Genomic DNA, 24,328 nt, shown 5'->3' with positions numbered 1-24,328 from the left:
CACTTGCACTGACTCCCTACTTTCTCCACCCCCCCTCAAAACCATGCTTAGAAAGAAGTAGGCATAGCAAAGACTGATTCAACGAAGGCAGTCTGAAGCTTGACACCTGCTTCAGAGTGCAAAGCATGATATTTGCTGTACAAAGAATCAGATCTACACCGGATCTGAACTGTGGAAGAGAAATTCATCATGGTTGGCTGCATATCATCTGCCAAGATAGTCTACCAGATCCGTTGTTTGCTCTGGGCAGGTGAAAGGCCTATTGAGATATTACTGTTTGCGCTGCCTGTTTGCCTCCTGACAAGGGTGGAGCACTGGAAAAAGCAAGTCCCAGCTTGTTGGTACTGCAGTAAACTCAGAAATACTCATCTTACTCTGGCTCTGTCCAGAAATTTTAGCTGTGCCTTCCCAACTTCCACGTACAGTGCTGTGGAGTCAAATGGCTCTCTGGGACCAAGAACTAGTAGGAAATAGGACCTGAAACATGGTTTCAAGGAGGGGAATGCAAAAGCATATAGGCTATATACATAACGCTACTGGACAAAAAGAACACAATCTCTGTATGCCCAAAGTGAGTCATCAAAAAAAAACCAAACATGGATCCGTGCGGGTAAAAATACCCAAATACAAACTACTACAATTCACTGACATTAGCAATGACATACTTTCACCGCAAACCCCTATTTAAATAGCAGTCCTAAGACCACTCACATTTAGTATCAAGGCTGATAGTATGCCACCAGATCAACTTGCTCAGATCCCTTAATTAAGGGGACATACCACAACTTTTCCTTACATGTGTTTTTCCCTCCCTGCCTCCCACCTCCTTAACTCACACCCTTTAGGAAAATACAATCATCATGCAACAGTTCAACATCCTTCCAGTGTCACAAGCAACTATCTTACATTTTCAGTATGAACGAACACTGGCCTTATACTGATTTCTAAGGCCCATTTACAATACCGTTCTTTCCTAGTTCATTTGCTTTCAGTAGGGCTTCATTCTCAATTCAAATGACAAATTGCTCCAGCAACCACAAATACACACGGCTTCCTCAAGGGTGGCGTTTTTAAGTTTAGTGGATCTTTTTAAATTGCCAATGTTTCAATTACTATATATCAATATATACATTTTAATTACTTTGGAAGACCTGCGCAAAGTAGACAAGCATTCAACCTTAATACATAAATATTGCAGCCAAGAGGGATGTTTTAGCTATCAAATAGAGTTCATACTGTTGATTTGTTTCATCTTTGATGCACCTTCCTGGCAAAAAGCTTCTAACAACATGAACTAAAAGAACATAATCTCTTAAACATCAGGAACAAAACCAACTCTATTGACCTGAATCTGTTCCTATCAACTAACTTTACCTGAAAATTGGCACTCATGCTAAATGGACAATATAAATAACAGCATTTAATAACTGGTGTTTCCTGTATAAGCTGCGTCTACTTTTCCAAATCACTCTATAACTGTTTTTGTTAAAGTAATGATCTTACACAGATATTGCACCCTACTAAATACTTTCCTTCTTACTCATTTTGGGCTGCCAGAATTCTTCATTTCAGAAGAAAGATGGTACAATCATCCCAGTTTCTCAATAAAATAACATAATAATATGTACTTTATCTTTGCTGGACTTTCAAATTGTACAAAGTGCTTGTGAAAACCTTTATAACTAGACATCACAATTACTGCAGGACGGAGGGGGGAGGAAGGAGAATCATGGAAGGAATATGTTACAGATGTCCCTTGCATGCATTTATTAGCAAAGCGTAACATTCAGTGTGATTATTCAGGAAGCACGAGTCCTGCTTCATTCTATGACACTGGCAGAAGTGCACTGAGGTGATGACTATCAACAAAGTGAGCTTGTGATCTGGAGCCATTAAAGGTACACATGTGCTGCAGCCAGCCACCAAAGTCACATTCTTCTTGCCTTTGCCCTTCCTCTCACTTTCACTGCTCTTTTATTCATGTGACATTTTAAATTAACACAAGGTTCCCAACCTTTACACCACACCTTCCACAACAGAGGCTGTACTCTCACTAGTTTCCAGATACCTTTATGTCAACCCTGATTTTAAAAACCATTAGCCTAAAATTAAGGAAAAAAAAAAACCACCCCAACTCCAACACCAGAAAATGCAAGCACGACAGTTCAGCCTAACTTATATAAAGAAAAGATTATCTGGCTGTCTATAACAGAATCTCTGTAATAAAGGCAGCCAGAAATTATTTAACTACTACTTGACCACAGCAGATGATTATCCTAATGACAGCAGTCAAGTTTTCCCCTACCAAAGAATCTTTCTTTCGGGAATGCAAGTCTGACTTTGACCACAAACGTTTTCTTACTTCCTCCACTTCTTCCCTCAAACTAAACAAGTACATCCTGGACAGTGTAAGAACAAAGGCAATTTTTTTTTTTTTTCTAAACAAACTCATCAATTATCTTCCCAAATTCAGGTTTGCTTTTACATCAAAGACAGTTTTCCCAACGCTGTGCTAAATACTGGTGCCAGTTTATTTATCTACCGATTTAAGTTTTTATCACTCTATAGATCTTTAGGTCCCAGAGCTGTGCTTGGAGCTTCCTTTGCCCAAAGCAAGTACAGGATGCATCAACATAAAATTAAGATAGGAAGTCAGGAAACAGTCATTAAAAATTCATGTGAAGAGCACAACAGCTTCAAGGAAGGGAATGTAAAAAACCAAAAAATCGTTAAGTGTCATGAGTTTGGTTTGTCATCACAGCCCATCCCTAAATGAGTCATAGTAACTCAAAACAGAGATCATTAGACAGTCACAAAGAATACATAATGAAGTTTTATTGGAACAACAGGTGCGCTTTAGCATTATTAGAGTAAAAACACCAAGTTACTGCATTCTATGAGCGTAAGATCACTGAGGAATGCAGTAGATTTTATTCAGATTTACCAAGTGTTTATGTATATAATAAAAAAACCTTTCCCAACTCACATCATCTCACTTTTGCACCTATTTCTATGCAAGTTAGCAAACACTGTCTAACTCTCAAGGGTGTGGAAAAACACACACTTGACAATCTCAGCTGATCTTTTTTTTTCCGTAAAAGCATGCAGCAAATTGAAGACACGTTATTTTTTGTCAAGACTGGTGCGTGAGTATGCAAATTCAATGTGTCAAAAAGAAGAATGACTATGCAGAGTTGCATGGTTGGTAACATTCTTTCTTACTTTTACAAACAAATTATGATAAATTACACAGACTTCCAGTAGAGTTAATGCAACCTCTGCCTTTAATACAAAAATATAAGAGTTCATCTTTGTTTAGAAAAAGGCACTCAAAATAGATTGCTATAAACCATTCACTTTCTAACTTTGGTATTTTGCCATTAATCTTTTCATGTGTTAATGCTTAACATTCCATTTAACTAAATCCAGATATCACTAAGGTTCTAAAAAAATAGTTTAACCCACCTTTTGACTGTTATTTTTTTTACTGAGCTTCAAGATATGGTCTTATTCACTAGAAGGCCTAAGCAGAACAACTTGTCAAATCTTTCCTCCCAGGTTAAACAAACTCTGCCAAACTTCAAAGCATCACAAAGGTGTCTACTACTTGACTGTCTGAGTAATACCTTATTTGTCAAGTCTCCACAGAAGCCAGTTTACAACATTTCTCCTCATCTAATCAAAACAAATACAACAGTCCTGCTTCACCTAAAGTATTGTCTAAAATTACATTAGCAGTCTCAGGCTAGCACCACCATTCTCCTGCCTTTGTTCTTAAAAGACACTTTATAGATGACAGTCATAAGTTATGCCCTCCACAGGAACAAAATTTCCTTCACAGGTTTGGTTTTTGAACAAGCCAGATTCCTCAAAAACAAGATCCCAGATAAAGTTAAGACATGAGTGGTAAACACTTCTTCCACGCACCCCCATCAAGTATCAAAAACACGCTTCATGTCATAAAAAATACAAGACCTAGGCTTGAAACATTTTTAACAAAAGATGAAGTCAACACAAACATCAAGAGAAAAGAGTATGCTTCTGGAGATGGCAGAAGGTAACTAACTACCATTTGACTGACTCATCCCCTACAGTCCTCCTGCAAGTACATGTTCTGTCCACTAGGCTGGAAAACGAGATGCTATGAACTCGGCATACCAGAACAGAGTGTGTTTCAAATTCAGAAAATGTAACACAAAGCACACAGAACTGGTGCAAGAAGGACAATTCCTGGGGAAGACGGGTTAGCTCCGTTAGAGCCATAATAAAATAAAAATCCAGCTACAGCACCAGTCACATTAATGCAGAGTCTTGCATATATTGGCCAATGCAGTTGAATCTGATGGAAAGGATTATCACAGTAAAATAGCTGTCTTCTGTGTCAGCAGCATGAAATTTGGAGAAGGCTGCAGTGACCACTGGCAGGTTCTTAGAGGTTTACATATCAAAAGAGTAGAACATAGATGTCTTAAATACTGCTCAGGAACATGCAGAAAACCATACAAACTAGAAGTGACACTAAGAAAAATAAAAAGCGGTGATACCCCTTCCCCATCCTTATCAATGAGAAAAAAAAAAAACTAAAAATTGGTGGACCAGCCTGAAAAGCAGCTCTATTTAAAAGGTATCTTTGAGAAAGGACATGACCTGCATTCCTTCTTTTGGGCATATTCTTCAAGTTTTGTTCAATCTGTTACCCACACACAAAGCCACTAACAATTCAGGTTACACATGTCATGCTGATAGCAAATTTAAGACTCCGATGATAGCTGAAATCTTGATCATAATTTACTGTGACAACTTCATACTAAAAGTATCAAAAACAGAAGAAAAAGGTCTAGCTTGAACAAGATATCAGGTTGAATTTGAAGGATGATCAGCTTAGAGACAGAAGGAGAGGAGGAGTAGAAGAAAGGAAAAGAGGAGGTTGTTCTTCCTCTCCTCAGATTCCTTAACGTAAGATTCAGTTAACAACATTCAACTCCACAGCACTACAGGAATGGCAATTTTCAGACCAAGACTATCCTTAGAAAAGCATGAAAAGATGTAAATTAAAATACTGGAAGCAACACTAACTTTACCATTTTATACTCTGTAGTTACCCAAAGCAGGAAGTACTACAAAGCTTCTACACTTGGGGCCTAGCACGCCCAACTGAAGTCAACAGAGTGTCATATTTAGATGCAGAAGCTTAAAAGCAGTCGGCAATAAGGAGAGAAAGCTTTCCTTTTCTTTCTAGAGGAAAGTGAGGAACTACAGGATTTTGGCAACCTGAGGGCCAATGAAGCTCTACCAAAAAGTAGCCCATTGAGGTTCAATTAAGTCAGTTCCCTAGCCTTAACATGTGATTATTACAAACCATATACTAGCTTATATACATATACACACATATATAAACAAAGTTATAAAAACACAAATAGCACAATGGACTGATTTGTCATCTCTATCACAACTGCAGACAGCTCTCGTGCTACTAGTTTATCAGAACTGCACACTCTGAAACAAGCAAAATGAAACAAATTGGACAGAAGTCTGCCAATTTACAAGCACACACCTACTTCATGGAGATGGGTAAAGTTGTAAACGAAGTATATTAAAGCATTTTAGATGATGCACAACAAACAAGTATTACATTTAAACTTTGCCTATGTTGATTTATTTTACACTGACAGAATAAACCAGTAATTTTTGTGTTTAGACAAGCCAAACTTATATGAATTCGAATGGGGACTTTGTTCCCCTCCCCAATCAGCAGAAATGTTAACAAAAGTCTCAAAGCAATCAGAGGGCTTAACTTCATTAGTTTGGAATTGCTTCCCCAAGCCCACCCCTCCACCCCGTTAACCTAAAGCACTCGGGGCTAGGGGAACATCAAACCAAATTTTATCCAATTTGAAAAGCTCATTACAAATGTTTGGTTTTCTGTGATTACAAGTGTGTAACAAGTCACTAATACATACTTAGAATACTTATGACCTGCCTAAACTAGTTGTAGTACAGACAGAATCATATTTTAGTAAATTATCAGCTTCATCTGTGCTTTGGCACTATTGTTAACGAAATTCTTCATGGCCAGCTTCATGTAAAAAGCTGTAAGTTTTTAATTTAGGCTTATCGGGTGTTCTACAAGGAAAGCTCATCTTTTCCACCCTACAAGGTTATCACAAGACAGTCTCTTCAATCCAACAAAGAATGTCAAAGCAAAAGGAACTTTGTACTGTAACACTGCAATACCTTTAGTCAACTTCCAGTATTTGTGTAAGGTGAAATTCTGCTTCTAGAGCAAAGTCCAGATAAAAAGGCACTACAGCTAAACTAATTTCCTCAATCACATGCTAGTCAAGAGGCTTTGAATCTACAGACTATGTCATACGTTCTTGTAGTTTATCTGTCCAATGAGGAGCCCATTTCTCTTGCAGACAGTGTTTCAGATCCCATTTTGTGTAGTATAAAACTCAAAATTTGCTCCTGAAGTACATTTGTAGTAGTTTCCAGGGGCTTCCCAGACAAAAATCCCTACAGAGGAATACTGTGGATGCAGAAAGAACAGTCCAGAGTCATACCAAGAAGCCTAACAGAGCAAGCAGCCACTGCCCCCAGCTCCTCAGGGAACGCAGAGCTCAACTCCCATGATATCTGTCACACTACAGGCATAAAGCTGCTAACCTAAACCAACGAGCTCATGGTAACACAAGAGCGAAGGATTTGGTGACTCTGCTGGTGAAGCATGCTAGAAGAGTAGACTCTTCCTTATTAAGAGGGAGCCCCAATTAGCATTCTTGCTGCAGCTGCTGAATAGCTCCGTACTCTCTAAAAAGCACATGTCCCACGACTCCACTAGAGATCACCATTTCCTCCACAACACAAAACATATACTTTTATCTCATTTGCTGCAGTGCAGTATCTCGTGGTTTAAACTCGTACCTGGTTATTCAACAGACAGGCTAAGTCACAGGCGCACACACATTCTTCTGCCAGTTTAGTCACAGAGCAAGACAGCTGAAGGCAATAACATCTTAGGCAGTAATAACATCTCCAGTAATATTTCTGCAACAGTTTATTAAAGCCTCAAGTCTTTCTGTCCAGAAGGGGATTACAGACATTGTCACCTTACTAGCCAGACAGTAAAACACCACCAAAAGATGCTTTGGGAGCATCACAAGAGGAGCAGCAAATGCCTGCAGTCTAAAATAAATAAATAATAATTTAAGAATTAATCAAATCTTAAATTGGAAACCTTCACCTATGAACACTAAAAGCAGCACCTCTCAGCTCTCTGGTCAGCCTGTATTCACCCTTCAGCTTCCCAGATGAGGAACTCAAGTTGATCTTTCTCACCATGCAGTTGCAGCACGATGCCCCTGACTGTACACGTACTCTGTTTTCTCAAGCACTTTGAAAACTGGATTTATTTCACAAGCCAGAGGAACACATCTAGTTGGTCATAAGGAAGAAAATTCTGAAGCAAAACTGTTTCCCTGGTTTTCCCCTAAAAGCAAACAAGCAAAAAAGTATGTTTATTCAAATGTTTAAAATAGTTGTAATTCTAATTTTTTCTAATGTAATTTGTTGATTTGGAGCTAAAGGCATATTTTCCACTGGCACTTTTCTGGCATGATTCAGAACTGTCCATTTGTGCTTTCAAGACATAAAGAATCTTCCACCTGCTTCTTTAAAAAGTCTTGGTTTAGAGCATGTTCTTAAACACAGTTTCTTTCCATAAGTGTGATAATTTAATTGTTAAACCTTGTAAGGTTAATTTGGAAAACACAACATGTAGTCAAACTCATCCACAGTTTAGTTTCCAAGTGAGAGACTACACTAAAAATAATTGAGGAATTAGAAATTTCAATCAAAAATTTTTATCCTTCCATTTTACTCACAATCAAAATTTACTGAATTTGCACTAGCAGCAAGACTAATTTCTGGAACACGTACAAATAAAGATATAAAATTAAACTGAGACCACTTGAATTTTATGGATCCCTGACAAGTTAGGAATCCAGGCCATGCTCAGTTGAATGGCATTTTCCCTCAACAGCACAGTCATCTTTCACCTCACCTGGAGCCAGCCTCAAAGGGATAAGGAGTGTAGAAGCACTCCACCACAGGATATCTGCACCAAGGAGTGACCATCAGATCTTTTTGGCCCAGGTTCTATTTAAAGCTCCACAGATGGAAGCTAAAAAAAGGTGACCACCTCTAAAATTCCAAGAATCTTTCTAATTTCATTATCAGCTTTGTTACTCTTATCAATTCTAGCTCCCTATTAGATTCCGAAAATAAAAACTAGAGACGGCCGGGTCCAGCCAGCAGTAAATTAAGTAACAGCAGCATAATTTATACTACTTATCATGTTTTCAAGAAAATTAAGTCTCATAAAACAAGTCTAACTTCTTCCTCCATAAGACTATACATTTATTTGAGAGCAGCAATAAGGAACCTTAGATCTAGTGTGTTCCTGCAGGATATCTCACTTTGGCACAGATGAGCTCTTGCAGATCTAGCTTGAGCTACTTGCCACTATTTCTATCACTGAACAACACTGCTGTAGCAACTACGCGTTTCCTGTCCAGTTCATACCAATCTGGCTGTCTTTAGTGGGACAGACGAAGAGCACTCACACGATTGAGCTATAAGAGCACTAAGTACATAAATCAAACCATTCCTAAAGTGATTATTTATACCCTCAACACCCAACTCAACAACACGGGCTTTTACAGCACTTTTGCCTTAAATAGCTCCTGTGCCCTGTCAGGTTTTCCTCTACAGCTTGGCCCCTTACTTTTGCCATATCTTTAACAAATCTGGCATGCAATGTCGCAAAACCATTTTTTAGAGTGAAACATCCCTGACCTGGCTTTCAGCACAGCCCCACAAACAGCTGAAAGCGCAGGTATCTGCCTGTGGCACCAGGATGGGAATGAGAAGCCAAGAACTCTTTGAACTCGTACTGACCATGAAACACCTGTACTCTCAAAACACAGCCTATGAGGCAGTCCAACAAAAGCAAGCATAAGCTTTCCTAAAATAGATGTGTGTAGTCCACGACAGGCAGATTTTTAAAAAATTCATTTGGAAGGGAAAGGAGGAAAGCAGCCAGCCAGAAGCACTGTCAGTGCAATCCTGAAGTTTTTTGTTCACAGTCAACCACTGGACAGTTTTCCCTTTGGAGGGAACTAATATCACTCACACTGAACTTCACAAAACTGGCACCGTAGCAGGACATGATGGGCCTTGTTGGTAGTACACACTGGCTTGCATCTCCTGGGGATGCAGAGCTGCATCAACCCACTCTGGCTAAATTCAGTGAAACCACAGGTTACACACAGAGGAAAAAGTTTCACTCACGCTCACTAGGTCAAAGACAGCGCCCTGCATTTCAGCAGCACTGTAAGAACTCTGGCGTAACAACAGAAAAACAACAGACCGTGAGCTCTCAGTGTAAAGCTATAGCCAAGAAAGTAAACTTGAGCCTTGAATGCATAACAAGGGAAGATTAAGTAAGGAGCAACGCCATTTCATATAACGTTCAGCAAACTGTTATAAAAACATTGCTGTGCCCACAGCTCAAATGTCTGCACATGATGCACAAAGTCAGAAAAAAGCTACAAAAAATAATTTGGAGTCTGCAAAGCATCTGGAAATAAGTTTTGGCTTTATCTATTTAGACAATCAAAGATAAGACTAAGAGGTGGCTTGTGTGTGAATTTCACATACCTTCATGTGAAGAATATTTTCCCCGTAGTCCCAGGACTTTTCATCGCATGTGTGCTCAGGTACCAAGACAGGGGATAACAGGGACCATAAAAGTATCAGACACAATAAAAGACCCGTTATTATTCTGAAGAGTCGATGTACAACCACAGTAAGGAACTGCTTCTCATTAAAGACTCTTAAAGGCAGACAAACCAGTGACATCCAAGGAGAGAGGTGATGCTAAAAAGTAATAGGCTTAAAACATGTTCTTGGAAGTTCTGAAGACTGGTCAGGGAAGGAGAACAGATTAAGTGTTCACAATGATCCTTTCTGGCCTGAAACAAATCTACAGTTCGGAACCTATTCATTTGCAGTCCATCCATATTACTAACTCTGCAATACAACTTAAAGAGTCATAGTCCAAATGATATCTATGGAAAACAGCCAGTTGACTTCCATTTAACATCATCATAACAGCCTTATCAGATGATGTTAAAAGAAGGAATAAATGGGAACAGAGACAGCTGGAACCTCTGCGAGCTACTTCCAAAGCAAATTTTCTTAGTTAGCAAATGCGGTAGCTCTATTGGAAGCGGCGATGAAACTGCCATGGCTTCAAAGAGAGGGGGAAAAAAAACCAAACCAAAAAAACAACCACACACAAAAAACCCCAAAAGATACAAAGAGGTAACAATAATCATATTAATGATTTCCTGCCAATCCTTCATTCTAACAATTCCCTTTGAAACACGATCGCTTGTAAAAACAAGAAGTCCTGTTAGTATGTATAAGTTTGTATTCATTCAGTCAGGCCACAAGAAAACTGTCTCCCTACCTACCTACTCAAGCACAGAAGTACAAAAATGTGTTAGGACTCCTAGCTACCGCAAACATCAGTTCCATTCCTCACTGCCACCTGGAACCAGTAGTCTCACAAGGCCTTTTGAGATACAAAAGTCACTTGGAATAACATAATAAATTCATTTAGCTCTGAAACCAAAGCTGCACGCTTGCCTCCTAGCACTAACTATGGTGCCTGTTGCTGCATTTATAACCTATCCTTTATCTATAAAACCACTACCAGTTTATTACCTCTGCAGGTCATGTTCGCATACAGGACAGAAACAGAACCATACTCCAGAGCACACATGTCCTCATCAGCCCTACACTCAGTCTCCCACTCCCTGGTTCATCTCTCGAAGAGCTTCCACTACCATCTGTGCAGATGCAGAGGTTACTCAAGCTTGGAATGTCACAGAACATATTTTTCAAGCAAAGCAGGCGAGTCTTGGAAGTAGACAAAGCAGCCACATTTGTCCCTCTGGAACTGCACTAAATTATTATTTTGCCTTCAGGGACACTTTTTCAGCACCACAAACTGCTGTTGGATTGCACAGGGTCAGTCAACTGACTGGCTGTTTCCAATGAGTGTTTTCACTTTATGTACAAGACCACAGACACAAAAGACAAATTTCGTTCTCTGTCCCACCTGTAACAGCTCTGCAGTGCAGACAGCCTATTGCACCATTTTGCAAACTAGTACATAGAAGTTTGCAGTTTTCTAAGGCTCACAAAAGTGCAAGAGAAGCCTTCTTCCCAGATAGATACCGGGACTCGGAGTCTGACCCAACACCGCTGCAGGAAAGCAGGCAGCACCGTTGGGAGAGCTGCTCTCTGTACAGAAAGTTCCCTGGGCCTGGGACTTTTCATGGGATCTATATTTGGTATCTCCCACAAGTCATTTAGTGCTGCCCTCATCTTGACAAACTTATCCTGTTAATGAGGTTAGTACATATTCAAGAATACAAATTCCTCTTCATTGCACGTTGCCCTATCTTCCTTGCAACCTAACCATTCCTTTGCCCTACAGCTTGCAAAAAACCAGCTCTTCTTAACACCTTGCTGAAGATTTTGGTATTACTTAAAGGCTCTATCTGCCTTAAATTAAGAAATAACTTTTGATTTCAGTAAACAGTAAGATGCTTTAGCAATCCTGAAAGCAAAAGAAACTAAGTTCATTTTGAGGGCTATCCTTCAAGTTAGGACTTGCACTTCAGCTTGCCCACTTTCAGACTGCTACTGAAAGTCACAGTGAAGCCACAGAGCTTCAGACTCTTTTCTCTTCCTAGAAAGCTTCCACCACTCAGCTTACAGAAACAGCTGGGAAAGTTCTCCACTCCTGGCATTACACAAATGCTGAGAAACTGACAGTTTTAACAGTGAAAAAAAATCTGCTTTCTGAAACAAACTTTTGATTAACAGTATTTTCTATTTATGAAAGACCACATCTTTTTGCTTTCTCTGACATACTTCCAGATTATGATCACGGTGGAAATGTTATCAGATGATCTGTTTCTCCCTCCCAAAGTAAGATGAAATTCTTCTTGAAGAAATATTTCTATCAGTATCTAATAACATAACATATCGGGGGAAGAAATCAAGTTCCCCTTTCCTGGTCATAACCATATTCTTAAAGCAAAATGCTACCAAAACAGTTGAACTCTTTTTAAAAAATACTTTATGATGGAATTATAAACCAAAATATCCTGAGTGTTTAATGTGAAAAATACATCACAATCCAAGCACACAAACCGAAAATTAGAATACCTGCTGGCAAATTTCAATAGCAGCAAACAAAAACCACTTGTTTTTGTTTCACAGCGCTGAACTTTTCTATTGCTACTCCCCTTCAAGAAACACAGTCATCAACTTCAGTCTGTTTTTTGCTAATATCCAGACAAATGCTCAAACTCTTTCCCTATTTTCCCTATACTTTGTAAACATCTTTATTTTTAAAGCCAGAAATGATGCATCAGCAAGGTTTCACTATCGGATAAATTTATAATGCAAATCGTGCATCAGCATGCTACACAGGAAAATAGCAATTGTAAGCAATACCAACAAAATATGGGATGGCTCTGAGAATTTAAGAAGAAAAGCAACTGAAGGTGGTGAGTAACCCCAGCTTATTTCCAATTCCACATTTAAGAATACTCTAAAAATATTTGTTGTACAGATTATTTCCTCATAGATTGACTGTCTAAAATATTAAGCGCCCTGCATGAACTACCAAAATACACCAATTAAAAAAAATTTCCTCCTCTGAGTGCCTACTGTTCGCAACAAACAATTTGAGTACTGCGGCAAATGTTAGATGCCCCAAAGGCTCCTCCATTTTCACACCTAAAAACAAGGGTTTGATTCCCTATTTTACAAGCGTTGCAACAGTTCACCCAACAGAGAAAACCCAACTATGAAATATAATTATATGAGAGGAGGGGAGTGAAGGGAGACAGAGCAGACATACAGGCAGATGACAGCTTAAGCAATCAGCTTAAATGAGAAAAGGAAAAGTGCTATGGTCAACATTTAATGGCTTCACTGGCCTCTGTAGAAGCAATCAGCGATCTCTGCTGTCTTAGTAAGCAGGCCCCCCCCCCCCACTGAAAAGAAAACCCATCAAAATTTACATCTTATAATTAACTGGAAGTCAAATCCAGAACTCCAGTGTGCTGCTGAGAGCTGCGCGCAGAATTAATTGTGCAAGGCCGCCACTGAGCACACGCAGAGCCACCCTGCAGCTAGGCGTTCCCAGCTGCAGCTCGCAATGTGGTGGCCCTGGCAGATGGGGCTCACGGGCTCAGGAACAGTCACAGAGCAGGCCTGGGAACGCTCCGCCTTGGAGAAGGGGTTGTCAGTAACAAATAAGAAAGCATCCTGCCACCCTCTCTTCATTGCTGAACCGCAGGGAAACAAAAAGAAAAAAAACCAGATCAAGCCCAATATGTGAAATAGCAGGAAGAGGGAGGAGAGGAAAAAAAAAGTCTTTTGCACAATGAACAAGTTCTGTTGCTGCCCTGTTAACCCAGCTCTTCCCTCCACAGAGCTACAGCAGGACGTCTGGAGTCACATAGCTGCATAGCAGCATCCAAAGATCACAACATGAGAGAAGATAAGTGGACACTGCCCACTGGACTTTACACTCCCAGGGTGCCACCTATCCTAGCGATACGACCCATTTTGAAGAATACCACTGCTCTTCACTTATTTGCTTAATTCAAAGAGATAACAGACTCATCATTCATCATCTCTCAAAGCAAAGCACTCAAGGAAGGTTCATTATTCAAGAAGAATTGCTACTCAGTAAGTAGCCTGAATATAAAACCTACATACTGAGGATTTGCATCTCTACTGAATAGCGATCTTTGTTGCAACACAATGATTGTACAGAGTACTGGTGTTTTCGGATCTGCTTATAAAAACTGAAGTAGTTGGGTTTGGTCTTTTTACATAAATGCAAGCCCTCAATTTAAAAATCATACCATATCACAGCTCCGTGAACCACTAACAAGGTATGAAAGAGATTTAGATAAATGACAGAAAACAGCCTTGATCAATTCTGGAAGGGAACAAGGGAGAAGGAAAAACATAATAGAACTGCTCCTTTTCTCAGAAAAGGTGGCAAACATTCATTTACTCAGTTAAAGCAGGTAACATTTGGACATTCAGTAATTTTGTTCGGACTTAACACCAACAAAAAAGATGTGATGCAGTTAGCATGTTTATTCTATCCATCAATATTAAAATGAGAATTTTTTCATAGCCTAGGGTAATGTTAAAGTTTAACACAGCCAACTGAAATTGCTTATCATCTAATAAAAAACTTTCAAGACCTCACATAGTGAAATGTACACAGTAAGAAATTTTAAATTTAAAAATGGAAAGTGGTTCCCCTGTTTGGTCTCAATTAGGCAGAAAAAGAAGCAGGTGTTTTCCCAGCCAAGACTGCTAAGCTACAAAATTCCTCTCAAGTCTAGTTTTTTTATATATATAAAAACCACCAACAAAAATAACACGCAAAATCAATTACTAGTACTACGAAGAATTACTGTGAAAAGCATTCTTTTCAGATAGCCACAAAAGAATTAATCCTTGGATAAGTTATTCTTTGAAATAATGTTGCTGTCTACAATAATTGAATTACAGGTCACAATCCCGAAGTTATAACACTATGCTTTTCTAACTGTGTATTTGACACCAGTATATTCATACGAGTCCAAGTTCTTCAAAAGAAAGGACCTACACTCCACGCATATTTGTGTAGTTATTTGTGTATTTCACAAACATTAAATTGGATCCTCCATTAGGATTTCCAGTCTATTTTATAATATTAACTGTATCCTTTGTATTAAAAATCATGAAATACAGTAACAATTCAGTGTGTGTGTCAGTACGCTAAAAAAAAAAAAAGAGATGACGACATTTGGTATTTGTTTGGATAAACTACCTCTGGTTCCATAACAACAAGGAAGGGAAATAATCTGAATCTGTACAGATCAAAACCATGAACAGCCAACAAAAATTAACTCCGTATTTTTCATGCTTCATATTCGGAGTCTGAATCTAGAACTTCAAAAAAGATTTCAAAATAATCTCATCACAATATAGCTAATGGTCCAGACCTGCCTAGAAATAAATGGAAATAGCAAGTCAAATGAAGAGCAGATGGTCACTCTAAACACTTCATTACCCTCCAACCCTTTTATTTCTAATGTGGAAAGAATAAAAGAACATTTGCCATAGTCTGCATTGGAAAACAAATACTAAAAAAACCCCATGTGTTTCTCAAGTAATTTAAAATACTAACCGAGGAACACTGTATGCACAGTTAACAGCTGTCAACTTCATCCTTCTAGCAAAAATAGGGTAAGTACTTATCCCTATATTTTACTTTGCAAAGGTTCTGCAAATTCAACCATGTGTATGTGTCCTCCCTTCTTCTCTCAACCTCCCTCCCGCACCATTTGAGTTTCCAGGTCCATTTTTGTTGTCTCATACAAAACCATGCATTTTTGAAGTGAGGAGGTTTAACCTTTGAATTATTTCACCAATCGCTGCCAATGTTCCCCTAATGTCTGCTCTGCAACTGGGACTGTTCAGGACAAGGTGTTTACCTGCACCATTTGTGCCCTGAGAAAGGGCACTCTGCTAGTCAAGCTGGCTGAGTGAGGTGCTGAGGCAGCTGGGAAATTGCTTTTTCGTGGGAAAGGAACACAACTGAGAAGTGTTTCGAATTTCTGACAACTGCAGAGAATCACAGAAATGATATAAACTGGTAAGAGCGGATGGGACAGAGAACTGTGCTTGAGGCCCAAACCAAGAGAAAGCAGACCTCTAGCGCTCTTTAAAACGGAACCGAGAAGAGATCCTCCATGATGAACTGTCTCACAGCTTGCATAACTGCTCCTGGGGGGCAAAGAAAATGGCTTTTACAGACTGGGAAAATAGAGTGGGGTAAAAAAAAACCCACAAAACTAAAAGAAATCTTCCCTTATTAAAAAGAAAACTCAGTAGGTATCATGCTAGTAATACAGATGATATCCACACAGAAGAAGTACAAAGAATTGCTCAGGAGGAGACTGCAAAGGAGAAGGGTGGGTGGAAGTGGTTGGGAATTTATAAACAGAAGCCCTGAATTGGAAAATGGACCTATGCTTGGAGAAGACGACACACGAAATGGAGCCAGTCTCTCAGAGGAAGTTACAGGAAAATAAGATATTTACAGAGGTGCTACAACTAGAAGCACAAGGCAGCACATGAGGAAGAAAAGCATACACAGAGAAGCAGGAGTGGAGATACCTGTCCCCTCTCTGCTTCAGAAAAGAACAGGATAGACAATACATCCCACACTTTACATACAATTTCTAGTTTCTTCAACATTTCAGCCTGTTTCTTCCTGTACTACCTTCTGCAATCCAAACAAAATTAGTCCTCTGCATGCTCTTCCATGTGGGCTGCACTTCCAAAGTCTTTCCTCCTGTTTCCTGCCTTGTAGGAACATTTTACATGCCCAGACATTGTTTTTCCTCTTCAGGACTACTACGAAGAGCCTGAAGCTACAGGTTTGCTACCCAGCAATCTAGTCTAGAACACAACCACAAAACATATTAGTTTTTTGGGGGCTTTTAGGAAAAAAACCCCAACATATTATACGTACACTGTTTACAAAAAACCTCTGTATTTTCTAACTGTTCTGAAAGCCTCCTTCTTACTGACCATCTTCATTCAAATGATGGTCTTCAGAGTTTCTCCAGTGTTCATGAACATGTAGTTAAGCCCAGTGCAAACAGCTCCTACTGAAATACATTTTTGTGCTAAGAAACAAGAGGCCCAGCCACACTGACATTTCACACGGTTACTTTCCTAAGCATAGCTGTGTTCTAGTCCATTGTAAAAAGGCTTCCAAAAGAATGCATAAAACAACCTTATCTTCTCCCATCTCTTCAAACACATAAGCTCTCCATCAAAGAATTAGTACCAGGTGCTCATAGTTTTGTCTTTGCTGTGTACTACTCTCATCATTGGCTTTCTCCCCCTCACTGGTTGTCAATGCTTTGCAGCAGTCCTTTCACCCTGTCTATCTGTATTGCATTGAAAAATGGTATCGGTTTCCATAAATAACTAGTGGAACTCACAAACAAAATTTATTTAACATATGCCAAAACAAAATGCTGCTCGTTACCTCCCTCCTCTATTATGTACTGTCAAAATGTCTTTTATCTGCTGTAGATTTATTGGGGATGTTTGGTGAGCACATCAAGGGCCTAAAATACCCTCTTCCCTCTCAGGAACCTAATACCGTGCATTTCTCAAGCACGGCTGCAGTCACATGTGCATACCGAATCTCACTCCTGTTTCTCTGGGGCTGCCTATGTCCCTGATTCTGTATGTGATTCTACTGCGAATGCTTTTCACACACCTTCAGAATACACAGCAATGCATCAAAGTATACAGTACATGGATAACATAATTAAAGGCTACTGCCAGAAGACAACACATTGAGTTCTAGCTACAGTTACTTGATCAGAGCCGTAAGATTGAAATGCCTTTTCATTACACGAGCTGCAGAAGCAAAACACCCAACCCCTTCTCAAAATTGAGTTTGATCAATTTATGAAGGGGATTACAGGTGCTGGTGCCCACAGGAGTTCAGAAACATGAGAGGCCTTTTCAGTGCTGCAAATACGCTTTTAACATTTTCCAGCAAGTGTTCTAATTTTATATTGCTGAAAGGTAACTTCTGCATAAGGAAGGCATATTGTTAATTTTGTAAGTGGTAAAAGCTTTGAAGAATTAATAAAAAAAAACCCTGTTCCCCATCTGATGTAATATATCTGTTTGGGTGGCGGGTAACTCCTCAGTTAGGAGGCTCCAGAGAATTGACTTAAATCTAAGCACCTACACGCATATTAGGGCATTTCTCTAGAGTTAATATTCCTGAAATGTCATTAGGAAATCATGTGTGATGTTAAGAAGGAAAAAATCAGTTGTACTTCTCTCCCGATATTTATAACTTTATCACGTCATTTACACTAGCCAATAATTTTAAGATAGAAATAACTACTCAAGAGTTAATTTAACATTCACGTTTGATGTAAGCATAGAGGCCAGAGAGCAGATTCTGTTATGTTCGTGTTACTCCGAGAAGAAAAGGATACAACACACAGAAGACTAGAGATTAGAAAAGGGTATTGAAGAACATTTACTATCCCTACCCTGAAGTGTTTCCATAGCAGCCGAAACAATTATTAAAACGGATACACCAAAAGGAAGGCAAAGAAATAATACAAAAGCTATCCATCTGAAAACAAATCATAGATTTGAAGAGTTATATTTGACCTGTTCGTTAATTTAATCATTAAACATCACCTACTTTCTAATACATCACACAGGTCTTTGTAACAATGTTCACAGCAGCACAGAAATTTAGCAGAGCAAGGAGATTTTTAGAAAGGAGTATTTAGGACAGACAACATGTTGACTGCTGTGGCTTCATGTCACAGAAAATGTAAGGTATCCAATATCTGCTTTGCAGGATGAGGATTTCCATAGCTGAGTAAGCTTACCATTTGTTCCCACTTAGATAAAACAAACCCAAGAACACTCTGCGTGTGTTCATTCACCTCCACCAACTTATCACAGAATACTGTTTTCAGTGGCATTAAGGGACATTAATTCCTGCTACACTGGACAGTCCCACTGAATAGCCATCTTTCATATCCTCCCTTTAAGCTTTTATAAGGTGCAATGAATTAAAAAAAAAAACAAACCAGAGACTCAGTTTTCAGAAATGCCAGCAACCATGTCTTAAAGTCAACAGAAATTTGGCTTTTTGGCCTCATCTGAGAGCCCTCTATAGACTGTTCCATTTACGTATTAACTAGCAGGCACCATCACCACTGCATAAATGTCAATGCTCTTTCCCTGCATTCCTTATGTAAGAACACAGCATCATCCGTAACCAGTTTTTCTTTCATTAAAGTCATGAGCCTTCCAGAAAAAGAGAGGCAAGATTGTTTTGACAGCAGTGAGCAAGTGGTCTTCCATCTACTTACAGCTGAGTTACAAAATCTAAACAAATAACAGCCTCCAATGTAAGCGAAGATGCGACACAGAAGATACTAAACAGGTTCCCAATGCTAAAAAGAAATGCACTGATACCTGTGTGAGAGGGAAGAAAGGATGGTTTCTAACGTAAGTATTTTTTCCCTTGCATCAATTCTTATAATTAGATTTCAGACATGCAGACACATGGTGTCAGGTCAAGAGGAAGTAATGACACTATTTCTGCTCCCCCTTCCCATGGGAAATCACCCCACAGCAAGAGAACTGGTCAACTGCCACTCACTCCTATACAACAGATCCAACCTTAATAGCATCTCACATTCAACACAGGGCCCTGAGGAGCTTGCAGGTTTAAAAAGCCATCCAGTGCATTATTCTGTTTAGAAAGCATACTTTCAAAGTACACGATTCTTGCCTTAAGAGGAAGCAGAAAAGCCAGCATCATTAAGCAGTCCTTAAAATTTCATGCAAGAAGCTGACGACAGAAAGCATTATCCAAGGGTATCTACAGTGCTCAGACTAATTTGATGTTTACATTCATACAGGGACAGCTGGGTAGGAAATAAGTTCAGGAAAGCTGGAGAACACCTACAAGTGAAAGAGTACACAGCACTGTAGGAGGGCAGGCTAGTAGATGGGGTGCTTCGAGGGCAAAGGACACACGTAAAAAGAATAAAGTGCAAATGCCCCAGAAGGAGGTGGGCACAGAAATGCAGATAAACAAGAAAGGTGACTCTGGTCACAGGACAGCCTAGAAAAGAAGTAGTTATGGAGGGACTCGGAGATCAGGGTAGATCTCTACTTCTGTTACCATCAGGAGCGGACAAAAGCTTACCAGATGTGCAGTTTCTAATACAGATACTATCACATAAATGCTAACATTAACTCCAGAGATAGCATTGTTGGAAAAATAAATCCTACCTCAGTAGGTTGATAACTATCAGCCCCCACGTTTGAGAAAATACTGTGGCAGAGCCTGATACATTTAATCTGGAAACTGCTGTTTCAGGCTTTTAGCTTTACTTGAATATTAAAAAAACCAACCAAACAAAAAAAAAGTCAACAAAAAACCCTGAAACATTTTCTACACATATAGCTGAAGCTTTCCCTCAGTCATCTTTTCTGTCATTCCTCCACGCAAACAACGGACAAGTCTTTAAAATCCACTGAACTTTTCAATTACTTCTAAGTCAAGCCTTAGATAGCAGCCTAAAAAGTTGTAGTTACAGGAGTATCATGTCCTAATATCAACAAGTTCCTTTTTCCACTGGAAAGACAACTGGGATGCAATGTTAGCAGGCAGTAAAAAGAGCACATTTTACAGATGCCAGTGTCTCATGAAATAAGTGCTTGTGAACACAATCAGCAGCACAGTAAAGTCCTCTGCAATTATCCACACACTTGACTCCATGGGTAAGGTGCTCACTGGTGATGAAGCCCACACTCCTTCCCTTCCCATAAAATTTGAGCTGAAATTGAGAGAAACCACCATACGCTTTTTTTTTTTTTTAAATGGAAAAAATGCTACTCAATGCATTCAGCTTACCCAGTCCTGTACCACAGCTTCTGAGTATTGAAGCAAGTTCTGTTTCAGGCCCTAATCCCATAAAATCTGGAGCTGCAAAGCTTGGAGAAACTTTACTGATCAGCTTCTATAAATGGTGCAACGCCTCTTTCAGTTTTTCTAACTCTCAGTGTGGGTGTTACTTTCCGTGAAAGAAAGGGGAAAAGCATCAGGAGCAGATCTGTAATGCAACAGAACAGTTTTTAACCCTCAAAACATTGACAGCTATCACGTGCTCCAGTGTCCTCCACCCGTCTAGGTGTTTCACTGAAAATAAAAATACCGACTTCTTACCCTGCCTTTGGACAAATGAACTACAACCACCACATGTGCAGCTCACAGTCTGAAAACACTGGCAGCCTGGGCTTCCTTTGGAGGTCAAATTCAAGCAAGGGTGCTCCACAGCTGCTTTGCTTTACTGGACCGAGCAGATACTTCCATATACTTTCAAAACTCAGGGGCTAAGAGGAGCGCCATTACCTCATCTTCTAATGCTTTAAAACCACAGACTGTCTTAAACAGGCTCTGCAGCAAAAGCTGCACACTGATAAATCAGAGGGAGTATAACCTTAAGCAAAATATTTACTGAGCTTATCTACATACACCTTTATAAGTAAATCCTTACCATGCTGATAACATTCATCAAGTCTTTAGAAAAGATTTGTGCCGAGATGCTAGAAGGGCCGCAGCAAGTTGATAAGATGCGAGGAGAGGAAATATATAAGCGTTTCCAACATCTGGAAATGGGTGATCTAGTCTGCAAGGCGAGGGAGGCCGGAGAATTCCGCAGCAAGTATCCCTAGGTGGCTCTATTCACATACTTCTGTATTCACTTGTAAGAGTCTTACTCCATCTCTTCAGTTTAAGTAGAAACCACAGGGTTGCCAAATTCCATGTTTTAGTGAAATAATGCCAATACATAGAGATAATTATTAATGTGAAAGGTGCCTAACAAGATCCAAAAGGCACTCTGAAAAAAACACTCCTTCACAACACTGGAGATTAATGTAGTGCCCAATTTACCAGGTTGTTGCACACATTATTAGCAAGTTCCCCGACCTGCTTTTGTAGACCAAGCTTAACAGCTGATGATTATTTGGGTTGAAACGGAAAGATGATTTTCAAATACGATAAACTTCCACACTACTTCATCGGAAACTTGGTTTTCAAGGAAGAGGGGAAAACGGTCAGCAAAAAAGGGCAGGTGTCGAGTATTTAGCAGCTGTGGGACTTGATGTCTGGCAGAACCCAAACTCTGCGAATCAGTAACGTACACCCTGACACTTCCCTCCAGAGCCGAAAGGGGACACGAGGGGCTCCGGCGACGCCAGAGCGGCCCGGCGGACCCGCAGGCGGCGGCACGCAGGCACATGGCCCCGCGGCCCGCCGCCGCCGGCCCTTCCTCATTCCTCCAGCACGCCGGCGGCAGGGGGACAACTTCGGCCCCGGCCCATCGCCCCCGAGGGCCGGCCGGGCCTGCCCCGCGGCGGCGGGGGGGTTAGCCGGGGCGGCGGCCCCGCAGCCGCCTGTCCCTCCCTCCCTGCCGGGGGCGGGCGCTTACCCGGGAGGGGGGCAGCGCCTCGGGCAGCCCCTCGCCTCCGCTCTGCTCCGCTCCCCGCCGCACACCCGAGCGAGGCCCGGCCCCGCTCACCTCCTGGGGGCGTTGGAAAACAAGGGATAAAGAGGCGGCGCCCCCGCAGACCCCCGCCGCGGCGGGCGCAGCGCCTGAGGGCCGGCCTCGCCCCGCCCGGCTCCCCCCACCGGCGCCACAGGTGCTGCCTGCGGGGCTTGGGGGCCGCCCCGCTGCCAGCGAGGCTCCGGTCCCGTCCCCGCTCCACCCCCCTCTAGGGCACGCCGCGGGGCCCCCCAAGGCCGGCGGTGCCGCCAGGTGGGGTCTGCGGGCAGACCCCTCCCCCCCGCAGCAGGGGAGAGACACGGGTGGGTGGCGGCCCCTCCCGGGAGCGGCGCCGCGGAAGACATCGCTGCAAGGGGCTGGTTTTTGGCTACAGGGGGGAGAGTAGGTGCCCGCCTCCCCGCTCGCTCCGGGTAAAGGGGAGAGGGACGCAGACGGCTTCGGCCGGCTGGAAGCGAGGGGGGGCGGGCGGCGCGGAGCGGAGCGGAGCGGCGGTCATGGCGGGGAGGCACAACGCGCACCTGGCAGCAGGTGCATGCGGGCGGGGACGGCGGCGAGGACGACCGCGGAGGGGAGGAAGAAACTAGGGAGTCTTGCCCGGAGAACGGCGCGTGTTATGCAGCCGGGGCGGGGGGACACAAACGACACGACGCTCGCAGGTGCTGTCACCAGGAAGGGGGGCACGATGCGAGGAGGCGAGAGCCGTAGGGCAGCTGCAAGCGCTGTTTTGCAGGCGGGGGAGGCAAGCCCACGTTACTCACCGGCAGCTCCACGTTGACTTCGGTCCCGTCCAGGAGGAGGACGCGGCACTGCAGCACCGGCTTACTGCCGCCGGCCGCCGGGATGTGGACGGGGGCTCCGGCGCTGTGTACCACCCCTCCGGGGTGCGGCGAGGAGGGGAAGCCTCCCGAGCTGACGGTGGTGGCGGCGGCTCCCCGCAGCCCCCCGTCCCGCTCGTCCCCCTCGCCGCCGAGCCCACCCCGCCCGGCTCCGCGCCCGGCTCCTCGCCCGTAGCGCTGCATCGACCGCCGGCCAAAGGTCCTGCGCAGGAACCGCAGCATCCTGGGGGCGCCCTGCCCGGCCGCTCACACCCCCGAGCCCGCAGCTCCGCGCCCGGCCCCACGGCGCCTCCCAGAGCAACGCGGCTGCAGCGCCGCCCGCCGGGAGCCGGCCCGCGCCGCCCGCCGGCCGGCCCGCCCGCCCCTGGCGCCCGCTCCGCCCTCTGCAGCGCCGCCCGCCACGGCACGGCGCGGCTCGGCGGGGCGGGCCGCGCCGCCGCCCCTCCTGCCGCCGAGGCGGGGGCACCCGCGCGGCGGGCAGGGGGAGCTGCTGAGGCGGGCGGCGCGGTCGGGCCACCTGTGGTGGTGGTGAGGGCGGCCGGGGCGCTCGCCCACAAGCGGCCGGCCCCCCTGCGCCGCGGCCCCGGAGCGCCGCGGGGAAGGCGCCGACCCGCGCCGCCTCGCTCCACCAGCAACTGCCCTGGCTCCGCGGCGCTCGGGGCGATCGCGCCGGCCGTTGGGGCGGCGTCTGCGCGGTGGCTGCCCCTCGCCACCGCCTCCGGGCCGGGGAGGGGAGCGGAGGAGGGAGGGCAGCGGCGGGGCGGGGGCGCTGCCGGCCTCACCTGAGGGGGCGCGGGGCCTCTCCCGGCCGGGCCTGCCGGGCCCGCCGCCTCCGGGACCCTCGCTCCGCGCCGGGGGTGGCCCGCCGGGACCCCGCCGCGCACCCGGGGGCCGGGGGCGGCCCGTCCTTGGCGCCGGGCTCGCAGCGCTGCCCCCGCCACCCCTCCAGAGCCCCGCTCTGCCGCATCCGGCCGGGGAGAGGAGGAGAAGGGGCAAGTTTAGCGGCGAAATAAAACACGAGAAAGGGGGATGGAGAGCCGGCAAGGGCGGGCGCGGCCGGCGGAACGCGTCCCGCCTGTGCCGGGGGAGGAGGAGGGCACCGCACCGCCGCTCCTGCCGCTGCCCACGTCCCTCGGGCACAACCGCGTTCTCCCCGGGGCGTGGAAATGCTCCCGCGTTTGGCTTTGG

At 43.3% G+C, this 24,328-nt stretch overlaps 1 protein-coding gene across 6 annotated transcripts in view; it reads right to left on the bottom strand.

The window, feature by feature from the left end:
• The window catches only part of EPB41L4B (erythrocyte membrane protein band 4.1 like 4B), a 191,017-nt gene extending 167,506 nt beyond the window's left edge, over positions 1–23,511 (bottom strand). Inside the window, exon 1 of one of the 6 annotated variants that reach the window (XM_064443262.1) lies at positions 23,063–23,511. In XM_064443262.1, the coding sequence (XP_064299332.1) occupies positions 23,063–23,362 (300 nt within the window). In that variant the 5' untranslated portion in view covers positions 23,363–23,511. Of the gene's footprint in view, positions 1–9,720; positions 9,745–22,319; positions 22,496–23,062 lie in introns of those variants that run through there. The other 5 variants (XM_064443263.1, XM_064443267.1, XM_064443265.1 and 2 more) reach the window with 5 other exon arrangements.
• Between the last annotated feature and the right edge of the window lie 817 nt (positions 23,512–24,328).

This window comes from Phalacrocorax carbo, chromosome 2 (genome assembly GCF_963921805.1).
Source record: "Phalacrocorax carbo chromosome 2, bPhaCar2.1, whole genome shotgun sequence".
Taxonomy (NCBI): Eukaryota; Metazoa; Chordata; class Aves; order Suliformes; family Phalacrocoracidae; genus Phalacrocorax; species Phalacrocorax carbo.
This window is presented reverse-complemented; position numbering and strand designations above follow the sequence as displayed.